Here is a 15,612-nt window from a genome sequence, read left to right on the forward strand (position 1 = left end):
GGAAAAGGGGGACTTGACAGCAGGGGAACAGCACTGAGTCTGCAGATGGGGTCAGTCAGATTTCCCTTTGCATCCTACATCTGTGGAGCGTTCCCACCTGTGAGCTGCTCAGTATCTGAGTGCCACACGGTCCGCAGCTTTCCCAGTCCCTGCCGTGCTCTGGGAAGGGTGGCAATGGGATGGGGCTGTGGGCAGCCTGCAGAATGCAGAGAGCTCTCTGGAAGCTGCCTGGCAGAGGGAAGGAGGAGAGGAAAAAGATGCAGGCAGTGCAGCCTGGGGAAAACACGCTGAAAAATAAATCAAAAGAAACAAGGGAGCAAGGGAGAAAAAGAGTGATGAAAGTTTAAATAGTGCATCTCTTCCTCAGCCCTATTTGCCTGGTGAGTGTTGGAGGCAGCGAGAGTGTGGGTGGGCTCAGCAGTGATGTGGCCCCTCCATCCCACACAGGGGACAGAGACACAGTAGGGGGACAGCTCTCTGCCTCCCACACCCCACAGCCCTCCTGCTGGCTCCATCTGTCTGCAATGCACAGACCCTTCTCGCATTGCAAACCTCCGTGCTAAGATTTCCTACAACATTCCCCCAACATTCCCCCCCCCATCTCATTAATGATCTCAGTTCCCATCCAGCAAATGAGCAATTTTTAAATATTGGGCTTTTCCATCCCCACTGGGATTAAACCCAATTTCTGGCTGCAAGGGCTGTCAGAGGAAACACAAGCGGATCTGACATGGGATAAGTGAGCATTTGTATTCTATTGAAAAAACCTTTTCTATAAGGAAAAAGCAGAAGTTTTCGCAGCCCCTCCAAGCTCTGACAAAGCGCACAGGTGGCTGCCTGGGTATTGATCGCCTGCTTGAAAGATTCTCAGCACAAAGAGCAACAAACTCCACATTTCCTCTTCCAGCTGAAAAGAAAACACCAACCCAGCAAATCCATCAGAGCTGATGGAGCAGTTCCCATTGAGCATGGTGCAACGTGGGTGCACAGTGAGGGGAAACTGAGGCACAGCCACGGGGACGCACAGCCACGGGGACGCACAGCCACTCTGCACATTGCCCTGCATCTCCACTGCTGTGCTGAGATGGGACCTGGATGTCCCCAGCTGGAAGGACACCAATAATGGGACACATCCAGAGCACGGCCCTCTGCCCCCACCGCTTTCTCCTTGCTTTCCTGGAGGCCATGGCAGCCAGCCATCACAGGGGCTGGGGAGGAGGAGGGATGTGCACTTTGGGGTGCACGGCTTTAGGGTGGCATGTAGGGCTGTAGGATGTCCCACGGGGTGGTGGAGTCTCCCAGCCCCGTACCCCAAAATCTCCCATCAGGAACCAACTTCAGCTTTGCCATGAATCAGCCACAAAGCCAAGGCTGCACCTCGGCGCAGCGCTCTGTCCTTCAGCCACGCAAAGCAATAAAGGGCACAGCAAATCGTTACGGATGAAGCCGGGACGCATCGGATGGGGTTGATCAATGCACAGCACTGCCTTATCTCTGACACTGGCCAGGGCCAGATGTTCTGAAGGAAGCCAGCACAGCCCTCTCACGATCAATCACAGTGTTCCAGTGCTGACACATCTCGGCCCTCTGAAGCTGGTTATCAGCGGCCGCACAGCTCTGTGTATGCAGTACGGAGAGATTTGGTCCCACAGGCACAGCCCTGGGATGCCCTTGTCTGCCCTCCCCCATGCAACCTGTCCCAAGGCCATTCAGCCCTGAACGAACCCCTCTTTAAGACCAGTCACCCAAGTTTTCAAAGCTCTGTTGGGAGGGGACTCCCCCCTGGCTGCACATCCCCACTGCACCAAACCCATTCATTTGCTTTGAGATATTCTTCCTCTCTCTAAGATCCCTGAAATGCCATGGGTTAGAAGGCAGCACTTCCCCTTAAGCCTATGTTACCCTTCAGACCCCAATGGTCTGGGCAGAAGTGGCCCCATCAGCCACAGCAAAGCAGTCTCAGAAGATGCAATGCTATTTCTGCTGATGCTGATCCAGTCCTCCATCCCTGGGGTGACCCTCACTTGAGGGGCTCCATCAGCCTTTTCCCATCATTCCCACTCTTAAACAGAGCTCCCATTGAGCTCAGCCCTTTCAGGATGCTGCAGCATACACACTGGTCTGGCTGTCCCTTGGATACGGCCGAAGACAACGCAGCCATGCATGTGGCCATGGGAATGCTGCATGAGATGCTCAGTGCATCCCATCTGAAGGGCTGCAGGAGCCCTTCTTACAGCTCTGTGTGCCCAAAGATGGATTTCCATGGTACGGCACATGGACAGAACGTTCTCAGCACTACCAAAATGGGGAAGCAGCATTTTGTTGCGAGCAGAAAGGGGAAGATGAGCTCTGGGTGGGTTGGAGAGCTTTCATTGCACTGAGATGTGCTTCCCATTCTGGTTATTTCTGAGCTTAGAAACTCAGGTCTGTTTTGCTAAACAAGAAGTGCTGATTTAGAGCAAAAGGGGAGGGCACACATCAAAACAGGAATTTTGAGTTTTCCTATGCCCGACCTTTCATTGCAGGAAAGCTCACATGAAATGTATGAAACGCAAATCCCTCTGCTCTCCTCTTCCAACTGATGCTGTGGGCTCTCAGAGCAAATGCTCTCCGTGAATCTATCTGAGATTGCAAAAAGGCCATGCCATGGGCCATGCACAGAGCAGTCAGGGCTGAGCCCTGCTGCAGAGCTGCCTGCAGATCCCACCAGGAACATGCTGGGGGTTGGGACAGGCAGAGGGGTGAGACTTGGACATGTAGGACTCGTAATGGAGAAGGGGATGTTGCTGCCTCTGCCCTGGGCTCATTTCTAGTGTTGTATTTAACTCTTTGTTACACTGAATGAATGCACAGGTAGGCAGAGGGAGAGCCAAGGAGGGGATCTGTGCTGCACCAGGCTTCAATTCTGTACTGAGAGCATTAGAAAGGAGCCCAGAGACAGGAAAGAAAGGGAAGCAGATGAGAAACCCGGTATTCTTCATTTACTCTAGTTAATTTTAGCCTAATTTGTTCTTCTGTAAATATCAGCCCTTCTTTAATAAGTCAGCGCGGCGATTGCAATGTAATCACCCAGCGCATCATAAAAGAGTTTCACTGCTAATTGTTAGGAGGAAGCAGAGCTGTTCTGTGGCAGGTATGGGATTGCAGAGAGAGATAATTATAACCAGATCTAATTAGTAATTATAACAAACCTCTGCTAGAAATGGCTTTTAGTTAAATATGCCCCAGTTCTCCCAGCAGTGCTGCAGAGCTCGTGGAGCAGCGCTGGGTTCTGGACCCACAGCCTCACCCCGTGCATGCACAGGATCCCAACGTGCAACGCAGAAAGCTGGAAATGCAATGCAGGCAGCTGAGACAGGAGAGGGTGCTGTGAGCACAGCAACGGAGGTGCTGTGGGTGCATCCTTGGGGGCACTGTGCTGGAGTTGGAGATGCTGTGGGAAGTGGGGAAGAGGAGCAGAATGGGAAGGGTTGAAGAGGAGCACCTGGGAATGCACTGGGACTGCTCTGCATGGTGTGAAGTGCAAACAAATGGTGGGGAGGTTCATCCATCCCTTAGTGCTGCTGCACAGAGAGGGGTGACAATCCGGGGGGTGCAAAAACAAGAGAGGGAAGGTCATCCAGGAGAAGGGTATTAATGGCCTGGAAGGGATGTGGATTGAAGAGGGGGATGCTGATCTAAGAGTGGGGTGCTCATCCAGGAGGAGGATGCTAAAACAGAGGGGTGGGCGTGGGGGGATGCTAATCCCAAAGAGACTCTCATCAAGGTGAAGGATGCTAATCCAGGAGGGATGTGAATCTCTGAGAGATACTCATCCAGGAGAGGGATTCTAATCCAAGAGTTGGGTGCAGGGATGCCGGCCAGGAGCTGCTCCCCCTGCAGCAGAGCTGCTCCCAGCTGCAGGCTCCTGACACGTGGGGGGATGAGATCCCATGGCACCATGGCTGGGTGCTGCTGGGCTCCCACTCCTCCCACCACGACCCCTCGTTGCCCACAGCACCAACCCAGACTACTTCCCAGCTCTGTGCAAAGTGATTCAATTAAGCCCCGGTTCACAGAGAGTGCTAAAAGAAAATCAAGCAAGCGAGCGAGCGCCCAACAACAACGAACAAATGCCCCCTGGAGAATAATTTTCTTCTATGGATTTTTAAGACCAGCGGCTGGAGAATCACTTTCTCGTTTTTGTGCTGTCTCTCCAGTCAATAAATAAGAGGGAAATAAAGGATTTCAGAGAAAATAGAATGCAGTCAAAAGGTAAATTGTGGTCTTAAAAGCCCCTAAGAGACTGTCACCGACTTTGAAATGTTTCCTGGTTTGAGACCATTTCTTCCTGACTACATGGTTTCCGCTCCGCAATTTGCATCTCGGGGAGGCAATCTTTAAAACTGATTTTCCCCTGGTTGCATTTCATCGGCACAGAAACTAAACAGGCGGCTGCATTACAGTAATAACATCAACATTTCAGCCACCTTCGCCTTAATTATTTCTCCATCTTGCCAACAGGACCAGTTAAAACAGATTTATATTTTGGTGGGGAGAGGAGAGGGGGGGGCTGTGTGTGTGGATGGGTGAGATAATCTGGAGAAGCCCATTTCTCCCTTGTTATGTGTCACTGTTACAAAAACAAAACAAAAAAACACTTGAGGTAAAAAGGTTTGGGCCGTTTAAGAAATAATGTCAGCGTTTCAGCTGTCTTTTGCTTAATTGTTTCCCTCTCTCAGCTCTGCCACCTGAACCAGTTTAGATAAGATGGGAGCACGGATAAGGAGGAGGAGCTGTGCCCTCCCGGGCTGATAACACCGCCTGGCTCTGCCTTCACCAGCAGCCAACCTGGAACTGAGCACTTGGGAAGCCGTGCAGTGCTGCTGGCTTGGAAAGGAACACAGTGGTGAAGAATGCACTGAAAGTTCTCAGAGTCAGCCCAAAACAGCACTGAGAGGGGCAGGCTGCTGGGAGCAGGTTGGAAAGTCATCTCTTAAGTCATCGGGTCCAACCACCACAGCCCCAGGAGGTGTCTGCTCTGCTGGAGGAGCCCCCGGACCCGCACAGCTCTCAGACTTCCCTCCTCCCAAGCTGCTTTCATGCCAACGACGATCCCTATTTATAACCTTCTCCCCTCCTGTTCTGCTGCGTGCAGCTTTATGACAGCCAGGGTTCTCCTTTTTATGACATTGTTGTTCTTAAAGTGGTTTTATCACCTGGTTTTATTGCAGAATTACCGTGTGGCACCCCAAGTGCCACAGCAGTGGGGAGGAGAGCGCAGCCCGCCCCGGAGCATTGGAAGCGGCTGTGATTTGGTGATGGATGCGGCGCTTCTTATCCGGTATATTTTTATCCATAGATACATAAAGCACTTTGCGATCCCAATGGATGCAAGGCACTATATAAATGTAAATCATTATCATTATCATTAAATACCTTCTGCATCTTTTCAGCCCACCAGTTGGAATTGGAGGCGCGTGGGGCAGCTGCTGTCTGGGCTGGAGCCGCTGAACCGAAAGCGAGAGGGGCGATTTTTTGCCTTTGTTAGCAATTAAACGTGCTGTCATAAAAGACTTTATTTTCCCTCTGCAATTTTGCATGCTGCCTCTTGATTTGAAAGTCACTTCTCGCCCACCACGAGGAAGCAGTGCAGGCTCCCCTAGCAACAACCTGAATATGAAGCAGCTGCCAGGGCTGTGTGGACGCTCCTGTGCTATTGGAACCCTCTGTGAGCAGTGTCCTGCAGCACCACAGGGAGAGAGCACCTGAAAGCATCCCTATGCAGCGGGGCAGCATGATTTATGACCAAAAGAATACAGATACCTGCGGCCAAAATCACAACTCAGCAGCATTTCTGCCCAGCCCCAAATAACCGAGTGCATGGAACTGCCTTCTTTTGGATGTTGGCCATACTGCAACCAGCGCTGTGCTTACAGCCCCAGGCTGCCTGCTGCTTCTACTTTCTTCCTTTCTACAGGATCTGAGCCTGAAGGATTCACTCAAGGTCATGCATGGAAACTCTGGCAGCACAGAAACTAAGGCAGGTCTACCTGCTGGGCCATACAACACTGAGTTCCCTTCAACCATACCCCCAAGAAGGCAGCACACAGCATTCTTCTACCCTTGCCCAGCCATATCATGCCACTGAACCCTTTTTCCGTCCTGCATCTCCATCCAGAAGCCTGAGCGTTGCTCTTGCACCTCATGGGAATCCACCTCACCCCTTGCTTCCATTTCATCTCCTGTTTTCTATACTTCCTGGGAATTCTCCATCGTTTCTTAAGTCATTGCCCTCCCTGCACCAATGCCCAGGAAGGAGGTGACCCTAAGGAAGCAGCAGCAGGGGATGTATTGCATAGGAGTGGGGTTGGCACCCACAGCACTGCCCAGCATCAGCATTATTGATACTTCCCAAAAGGAGATGGCTGATATCAGCCTCCATGGTACAACAACAGAGCACCAAAGTTCAGAGGGACTCATGGGATTTCATCTCCCCTGGTCATGATAAGCAGAAGAGATGGAGCTGGAAAGCTCTGATTGATATCCATGGGTCTGAGCCCAGGTCCCTCCCAACCTGCAAAGGTTCTGCGATATTTAGTTAAATCAAACAAGGTTTCCCTTGCTGCTTTTTTTCTTTTCCTTGTGTATTTCTTTATTTTTCCCAGCACTCCAGAGCTGCAGCCTCCCGCTGCCCAGGGGAGATCTTCCATTTAGCTACCTTTTCCTTTCTCATTTCATGCTGCAATGGAGATTCATCAGAGGTGTTAAATCCATGATTTGTCACAACTCCCCCACCTCACCCGCTGAGCTCAGGGTTGAAAGCAGCAACTGTGTGAAGCTCTGCACCCTGTCCTTGTCCCACATTGCGAACCCCAGCCTGGGCAATGAGCACAGTCCTCATCTCATGGCAGCTATGGCTATGGAGAGCCAGCTGCGTCTGGACATCATGGTGGGGGAGCATGGGGCAAAGGCTGGGTCTTGGGGTGCTTTCACTTATCCCAGAGGATGTGAGATGTCAGCTGCGCTAACCTGAGCATCCTTAATGTCAAATGCCAGAAGACCATTTGTCCAACATCTGCCATAGCATGAGATGGATATCCCTGGGGTGAGGCTATTTTCCATCAATCACAAAGGACACCCATGGGCGAATCACAAGATGGTTACCTAGATGTGAAGTTCTGCTCCAGGCAATCCCTGTCCTGGCCTTGGGGGGGCAGAAACTGATGCTCAGTCCCAGGGCTGGCAGGCAGCAGGAGCACCTGATGCTTTCCTGCAGCCTCTCCCACAGCCTTTCCTGCTTCCCAGCCATCCCAGCCCTTGCAGAGCTTCAGGCTCATTTTTCATCTGGGGGATCAATGGGAAAGCGGGGGCTGTTGCTGCAGGGATGTCACGCTCTGAGGGCCTCATTGCTCTCTGCCAGCTGCCAAGGGGACAGCAGCAGTGCCGGTGTCAGGTTGCTAACAACCCGCACACGATGCCCAACCCCACAGCACTGCAGTCTGTGCCGTGTGGGGAGGGATGCAGGAGATGAGTGTGAATACAGATGCAGGGAAGTGTGTGCAGGGTACAGATGGGGGGATTTTGTGATTGGGAATAAGGGGAGGGATGTGAGGGTGTGCAAAGCAAAGAAGGCTTTGCACAGGCACGTGTTTTGGTTTCCACAAGCTCTACGAGCGCGGCATCCATCAGCTCAGTACAGAGCACAAGACTGTCCATGGCAGAGCTGAATGTTCCGCACTTGCTAAATGCACAGGTCAGGCCCTCCCTGCATCGAGACAAGAAATCACAGCTCAGTGCAAGAATCCTGACATTAATCATTCCTAAATGCGTCACCTCCCATTTACTGGCTGCTCACTCTTCAGCATGCAGGTAGGAGTGCTGAGGACAGAGGCAAGGTGAAGTTTGATGGGAGGTGGCATTGCTGAAAGACCAAGGGATGGAGTCCAGAGAGAAGAGATGAGCTGCCAGGCACCCAAGTCTCCTTTCACCATCCAACCTGGCTCTGTCCCCCCAGCACTATCCATTAATTTACCTACAGCACAAGACAGCCTCACCTAACCCCAGGGCACAGGGCTTGGAAGAAGCCTGCATTTTGCAGTCCTGTCCATAAAATAGCATGAGATAATCACTTCAGGCTTGGGCTTACAAAAGCCCTGAGCTACTCCATCTTTGCATCAGTGCAGTGAAGGCAGCAGAAAGGTGGGTACAGCTTTACTAGGAAACCAAGCCCTGTTTGCACTCCCTGTATGTGCCAAGAGCGTGATCAATAAGGCATTAATCCATGGTAACAAAGGAGGCATGCCCACATAGCATGAACCCAACACCACGATGCTGTCAGATGGGCATCATAGGGATAACATCAGCTCGTCTTGCCCATCTCCTTCCAAGGCAAGAAAGCAGAGCTCGTGGGGCTGCCCCCCATCCTCCTCCACCAGGATGCTCAGCACCCACCCCACCCCCAGGACATCCCTCCTCCCCCACTGCAGGCTCTGAGCCGGCTCTGAGTGCTGTAAACTTAAGCTGCTCAGACACGGCATCAAACATTTAAGTTATTTGGGATTTGCGCTCGATTGTTTGATGTTGCTGTTTCATTCTCAGCAGACCCGGTTACTGTTTTGCCACTGAAAAAAATTCCCAGCAGAGAAGGCAGCTTCATGAAGACAGAAACTGTTTCAAGGCTTTTCAGGCTATCAGGAAGAAAATGATTGCATTTCTATCACTACTTTTTTTTTTTTTTTTGTTCCACATTGACATTCTGACTCTACACGCTGGTTCAGGCTGAGTTTTGCATTCAAAGAATTTAATTCTGTTAAAAAGTACAGGAAAATAGTTGAGATAGTTCCAGGTTGGACCGGTTCACGCTTTGAAACAGCCCCCGTTCCAGTTTCTCACTGCAGCTCGGCATTACAAACCAATGCTGAAAAATGGCCTTTCCCAGGCCATAACCTCTTCATTTTCTGATCAAACTCTGCTAAAGAGCAGGAAAGCTGGGAAATGCAGATGTCTCGAGCTGCCAGTGATCATTCTGGTAATAGAAACAGCTTACTCTGCTCTGCAGGGGAGGGCTGTTGAGACCGGGATGGAAAGAGACATTTCAATAAAATAAGAAGCTGAAAAAAGAGAGGAAAAGGGTCGTGGCTGAACAGGAACCGGGTGGCACCACGGCAACCTTCCTCTCTTCCCACCCCTGCCTTGTGCCATCTTCTAAGGCAGGAGCTCTCACTTCAAATTAACTTAATCTGTACTGTTCAATAATTCATGTTGATTTAAGAAAGCTTCATTTCTAATGGGATGCACGCGAAGGCAGAATTAAGGCTGGAAGGAGCCGTGGAGGGGGAGAATTGAGACAGTGGAAGGTGATGTATGAGTTAATTGCTATCAGCTGACCACTGCACCCCTCCTCGCAGCCCTGTGGTCCCCCACTCCCGGCTGCCACCAGGCTGCAGCATCTCCCCAGGGCTGACCCTTTCCCCACGGCGGTATGCAGAGCCACACAGCCTTTACATTCCCAAATTTCGCTTCCTGGAGCCTTTTCTCACCCTCCGGCTTCTGGGGCTCACCCCACGCCCCCCTTTTCCTCCCTCTCCTCCCAGCTTCTCCTCGCTTGGTTGCATTCAAGAGCTGGGAACTCAACACTAATTAACGTGCCTGCAAATCCCAGCTCGGCTGGCGGGGCCGCCGATTCCTTTCACGGTCCCCCGGGTGCAGAAGGCTCCACAAGCCATCCCTGCGGCTCCTCCAGCTACATGGCTGGCAGATGCATATTTTAACAACACACATCTGTTGGCTATATAATCTCTTGTATTTGCCCTCCCTGCTCCCAGCTTTGATGGAAGACCGGAGGGAACTCTCCGGTGGTTACAGCTGAAGTGTTTGCTTTGCAATTTCGCTCGATTGCTGTCTGATTTTATTTTTAAATTTCTCCAAGTCCTAATCAGGCTCTTACTTTATTTAATTAATACCCCCAGCTTGGTTAAATAGATCATAAATTAGGAAACCCTGCCATTAAAGATGTACCAGGTAGCAAATAGACCTCCTGTGGCTTTTGAAATCAACCCAACCGCCCCTGCCTTTCCAGCACGTGGTCCTAGAAGCTCACAGCACATCTTCCAAACTGCTCTGGGTGACCTGGCAGAGTCCCTCTGTCCTTTCTGGGGGCACATGACCGGCTCTGCAGCTCCCAGATGTCTCTGCATCCCCCAAATCCCCATCCTACCACCCACCTCCCCACTGCCTTCCTTGGAGGACAGATGTCCCTAGGAATGACAGTGCTCCAGAATCACCCTGGGGCAATGTAAAGACACAGAAATGGGCTCCTTCAGCTTCAGGACAGGCTGGTTGGGTTCCTGAGCAGTATCTGTCCCTGCAACCCCACAAATACAAGGCTTCTCCCAGTGCTGATGACACCAATAGGCTCATCTGTTTGAGTGCTTGGACTTTCAAGGATATGGAATGATCCGTTCCACTACATTTAACCATGTAGACTTGAAAACAATGTGACAAAACCTTAAATATTTAATTAAAATATGGTGTAGCTCTGCATCTGAGCAGGGGAATAGGAGGCAGCAGCCCCATAGAGCTGTTGTCAGACATGAATGACAGCAGTTGGAATCTGAATTCCGAGGCATTAGGGGATTTCTTGATACCAAGGAAGTGGAAAAGCTGGCAAGAATGGACAAAGCAGCATCAACTCATGCGGAAAACCAGGTGAGCAAAGTATGCTCTAGAGGACACAGTCTAGGTGTGACAGAGGAGGATGGGGTGAAACGGTCCAGCAGTACAACCCAACACTTTACCTCCTGAGAGCAGCACACATACACACCACCCCCCTCCCCCCCCCCCCCACACACACACTGCCCATGGCTACCACAGCCAAGTGCCAGGAGACAGTGCCAGCTCCCACTGAGCAGGCAATGGATGGAAGCATCTTCCCACTTTGGGCTCCCTCCCATCCCCCTGGCCAGTGCTAACCTTCCCCAGAGTATTTGCAAGCACGCACCCAGCAGGAGCAATGGGAACCAGGGGGAGCAATGGAAGCAGCGGGCTTCAGAGCCCCATCCTCTCATCAATTGGGTTTACTCTGAATGTGCTCTAACTTTAATTTTCCTAAAAGGAAAACACGCTACAAACATAAGTTGCTGAACATCTTAGGTAAACGTACCAATTAGCAGCTACCATGTATACGCACATAAACATTAACTACCATCTATTCAACACATTCCATAACCCCAAAGATAATAACGATTTCCTTTTGATCCACAAAAGCATCTCTCAGCTCAATCAACACTCAGAGCGCTGACGTACGCCTGTACTCCCTGGGACTAAATTAGTTTTGAAATCTTTAGCTCTAATTAAATAACATTATTTCTTTTGTCTGGCTTCAGCAACGTCTCCTGACTTTGCAGCAGAAGGAGGAGGCACAGCTTGTAGGGGGTGATGGAGGCTTCATTCCCATACGGGGCCATACTGGGGCTCAGAGCTGCTGTCTCATTGAGCAGAAGGATGGGTCAAATGGAAACCATCAATGTTAGCAGGGAGAGGAGAGGATGCATCTGGAGGAGTTTGGGGGTAGGGACTGGACAGAGTGGTGGAGGGGATATCACAGACCAGAAATGACACCTTGCTTTCTCAGATACCGATGACACAGCAGCAGCCAGAGCCAGTACCTTGGCAACAGCCACAGGCATACAAATGAAGAAGAAGAAGAGCTACTTACCTTTGTAAGGCCACAAGTGTGCAGGGATCTCCAGCAAGATCCCCTTACCTCCTCTGCCAACCCTTAAATGAGGGCTGGGAAGGGGTGGATCCTGGCTGCAGCCCTTCCATCACTCAGCACATTGCATGCACCTGAGCTGCCCTGGGCTGGCCCTGTCTTCCCCCCAGGTGTTCCATCACTGCTTCAGGCTGTGATTCAGCATCTCTGCCGCACCACTGATACCCTTACATGTGTGAGTACCCCTGTATTCGTAGAGCTGAAGTACTAAATACCAAGCCCACATTACTCATTCCACAACTGCTCTGCTCCCTTCGCTATCACTTTTAGGATCACAGTATATTGCTCTCACCACAGGCTCTTTTCCAGTTGTCCTGACTCAGCAGCAAAACATTTTGCAACTGAGGACAGAAAACCCACAAACAAGCTGTGAGTGATGGGAACAGCAGACCTACCGAGGACGGTCAGCCGGGCCGGTCGGGATCGGATGGCCGCTTGGATGGCCTGACACTCATAGACGGCATCATCCTGGAGGTCAGCCCTCAGGATTTTCAAGTGATGTTCTCCAGACAGATGGTCTCCTATGACCAGGTAGCGGGGGTAGCCTGTAGGATGCAAAGCATGGGACAGATGAGCTTCTGGCAGCATCCCAAACCCAGGTTTTGCCCAATTAGATGAAATACCTAGGGAAAGGATGGGATTGGCATAGCCAATTTAGGACAACTTCCCTGTCCTCTCAGGCCTGCCATGGGATTTCTTATTCCTTATGCTGTGTGGGTGTGCTTGGGCTGAAACCCTCTGATTTTTCCACAAAACCCCCAAAATGGTGCTCTTCGTCATCTCTGTTAGTGATCTACACAATGAGATGGTGCGCCCTCAGCAGTTTGCATATGACACCAAACCGAGCGGTGCAGCTGACGCTACAGAAGGAAGGGATACCATTCAGAAGGGCCTTGAGAAGTGGGTGCCTATCCCTGGAGGAGCCAAAGAGGGGCACCCATCCCATGGCAGGAGTGGGGCCAGGGGGCTGTGAGGTCCCTTCCAACCCAACAACACTGTGTTTCTATGGTATTCCCCAGTTCAGTCTGTGCAAAGCTTGGGCACAGCCAAGGAGCAGCCTGCCCTCCGCACAGCTCGGTGTGACACTCAAAGCACCACAGAAGCAAAGCGGCCGTCAGTCCATCCCTCCTCGCCCTGCTGATTGATGCTCTGTGCTGTGCAGGCAGCCTGGCACGCTCCTGTGTTTTTGTTGTTTCTCAAGCGATCAGCAGCAGGATTTGCTCTCCTGAACTGCAAGAAATACAAATGATGGCTTTGTTTGTATTTAGCTAATTAGATGACTGGCTGAGCCGGCAGCACACGAGCTGGCAGTTCCTCTTGCTAAAGCAGCCCCAGCTCTGCTAATTGTGGAAGTTGTTCACATGAGCCACGTACTTCAGCGGAGCTGCTGTCACCCATCCGTGCTGCAAGGTCTTGTAGGGAAGGATCAGCTCTGCTGTGGGTAAGAGCTGTGGCACCGAGCTTTGAAAAATGTCTGAAGAAGGGACTGCTCGCTCAGGCAAATGGATAATTATACATATTTTAAAGGAACAACAACAAACACGGAGAAGGAAAAGCAGCATTCTCCTGAGGGGAGAGCAGGGCTCCTGGAGACCAGGAACCATGATGTCTCCCTTGGTTTCTGGCTGCTGCTGGCTCTGCACGCTGGGGTGCGGGCTGCTGCCTCTTAAATGAGCCCTTCCCCTTCATTTTGGGCAAATATTTTAAAAACTAATTGTATTTTTCAGCAAAATAAGTTAGAATAAATTGGATCTCTGCTCCACAGTCGCTCCAGTCTTCTCCAGTGGCAAGAAAGCCATTCACAGTCCTATACAGTGGGATTAAATAATGAGAAATCTGAGGAGTTTTATTACCAAACTGTGATTTGAGGGCTCTGCTGGATCTCAGTAAATACATTTATCCCAACCCTTCTTTTTTTTTTTTTTTGACAAAGCCAGAACAGGCACTGTTGGTGCTTATGAAGCATTTCAGCCTGGTTTTGGAATCAGGACATCTCCTTCCCCCACCTGTGGGAAACCAACTGCCCGGCCTCGAGCCGCAGCCAAGGCTTTGCTCACTCCACATCTGAACACTCATGTGGGTGCAGCCGGAGGGTTCTGCAGTTCCAATGAGAACACTCATTATTCTCAAAACAAATATTTGTTTTGAGGCTGTTAAAGAGAAATGGCTTTCACCTGCGGCAAGCACTCATTTCCTTTTTATTTTTCCAGAGGTGTTCCCTAACATCTATTACCCCGACCTGTGATTAATGACAACGTAAGGGCCCGAGCTCTGCGCTCAGGCAGCGTCTCCTGCTTGGGCACCGCAGTGCCACCACTTACTGGAGAGATCCCGTCCGACGCCGAGGGCGAGCCCGTCCTTGATCCACAGCACAATGCCATTGTACTCAGGGATGGCACACAGCAGCGTCACGGGCTGCCCGGCGATCACCACCTGGTCCTGGGGCTGCTGCGTGAAGGAGGACGCTTGACCTGGAGAGGGGACGAGAGAGGACGAGGCTGTCAGAGCCCGGTGGCACCTCGGGGTGCAGCAACCCCAGACTGCAGGGGGCTGAACTCCAACCCAACCACTCTGTGGTTATGGTTCTGTGACCCCCTAAGGATGCAGTGACAGCTCCAAGCCTTTGGGACACCTCTGCACCACGGAGATGTCTGACACCTCCTGAGGGGGCAGAGACTCTCATTTTCCACAGGAACCTTGCTGCTGCACTCTAACCCATTTCCCATCAGGGCGCGCTAAGTGCTGGCATTATGTTTTATTTTCACTCCTTGAAATTCATCATCGTTCCTTCGCTTTGCCATGACTGAAAACCATTCTGGGTGTTAAATCTTTTTCTCTTTTTTTTCCCCCAGAATGAGTGTTCTGCTTTGCAGCCGGGCAAGGTGTGAATGCTGACGCCCACCTCTGGCATCCTGTGAAGAAAATAGCTCACAAGCAAGAAGAAATGCCTGCAAAGCATCTCTGAACCAAACCTGGGCTATCCCAGAGAGCTGCACAGGGATGCAGCGCTGCTGTCTGATGCTGAAGTCTTAAATGCCCCACTCTTACCCAATGTTAGGCTGATTTTTTGGTATTTGGGCACCTCGGAGGGCGGTGCTCTGTGTTTGCTGAGCATCTGAGTTGTGCTCACTCATGGGAAGGGAGAGATCCAAAAAGAGATCAGAGCAATTGGACTGCCACTCACTGTGCCACCTCGGGGCTTCAGCACTCAGAAGTCCTGCTGGGTGTTAATTATTGCTCTGGAACAAGCACAGAACAAGAAACTCACACCCAGAGCTCAATGACAGCTCAATACCCCGCATCACACCAGGCTGCAGGAAAAGGTGCTTCAAAATCAATGTGTTAAAACCAGGACAGCCTCCACACGAACCACCCTAGATCAATTCAATCCTAATTTGCATTAACTCAATTTAATCATTGACTGATGATTAATCCTAAACCAAGGTTAAGTGTGACACAAGTTCTCGCAACTAAACTTGTTTTCAAATGAGTTGCTGGGCCTTGCCTACAGGGCAAAGCTGCAAAGCTCAGTCGTTCTCCAGCTCGTGCAGCTAAACCAGCCTAAGCTCCCCATGTGAATACTTATATTTCACTTAATTTATTGCAGCTTGACTTGCTCCCAGCCAGCTGAGGATACGTGGGAAGGAGCAGAGCCATCCTTTGGGGATTTCTACCAGTTCTATACAGCAGATTGAAAAGCTCTGTGGAAATTTTTGTGAATTCAGATGCACTTGCAGCACCTTATTCCCAGGTATTTCAAAGGCTCCACCACTCCCTCGCTTGCAGGGCAGCCTGGTTTTCATCATAGGTGCTCCAAGAGGTCACGATGCTGGACCTCAGTACAACACTGTGCTACA

At 50.9% G+C, this 15,612-nt stretch overlaps 1 protein-coding gene across 5 annotated transcripts in view; it reads right to left on the reverse strand.

The window, feature by feature from the left end:
• Nucleotides 1–15,612, reverse strand: part of KIRREL3 (kin of IRRE like 3 (Drosophila)) — a 237,302-nt gene that overhangs the window by 35,478 nt on the left and 186,212 nt on the right. For all 5 annotated transcript variants that reach the window (XM_040652084.2, XM_004947961.5, XM_004947959.5 and 2 more), the window contains 2 exons: nt 14,077–14,226; nt 12,151–12,300 (listed from right to left, as the gene is read on the reverse strand). In XM_040652084.2, the coding sequence (XP_040508018.1) occupies nt 12,151–12,300; nt 14,077–14,226 (300 nt within the window). The remainder of the gene's footprint in view (nt 1–12,150; nt 12,301–14,076; nt 14,227–15,612) is intronic.

Source organism: Gallus gallus, chromosome 24, assembly GCF_016699485.2.
Source record: "Gallus gallus isolate bGalGal1 chromosome 24, bGalGal1.mat.broiler.GRCg7b, whole genome shotgun sequence".
Lineage (NCBI taxonomy): Eukaryota > Metazoa > Chordata > Aves > Galliformes > Phasianidae > Gallus > Gallus gallus.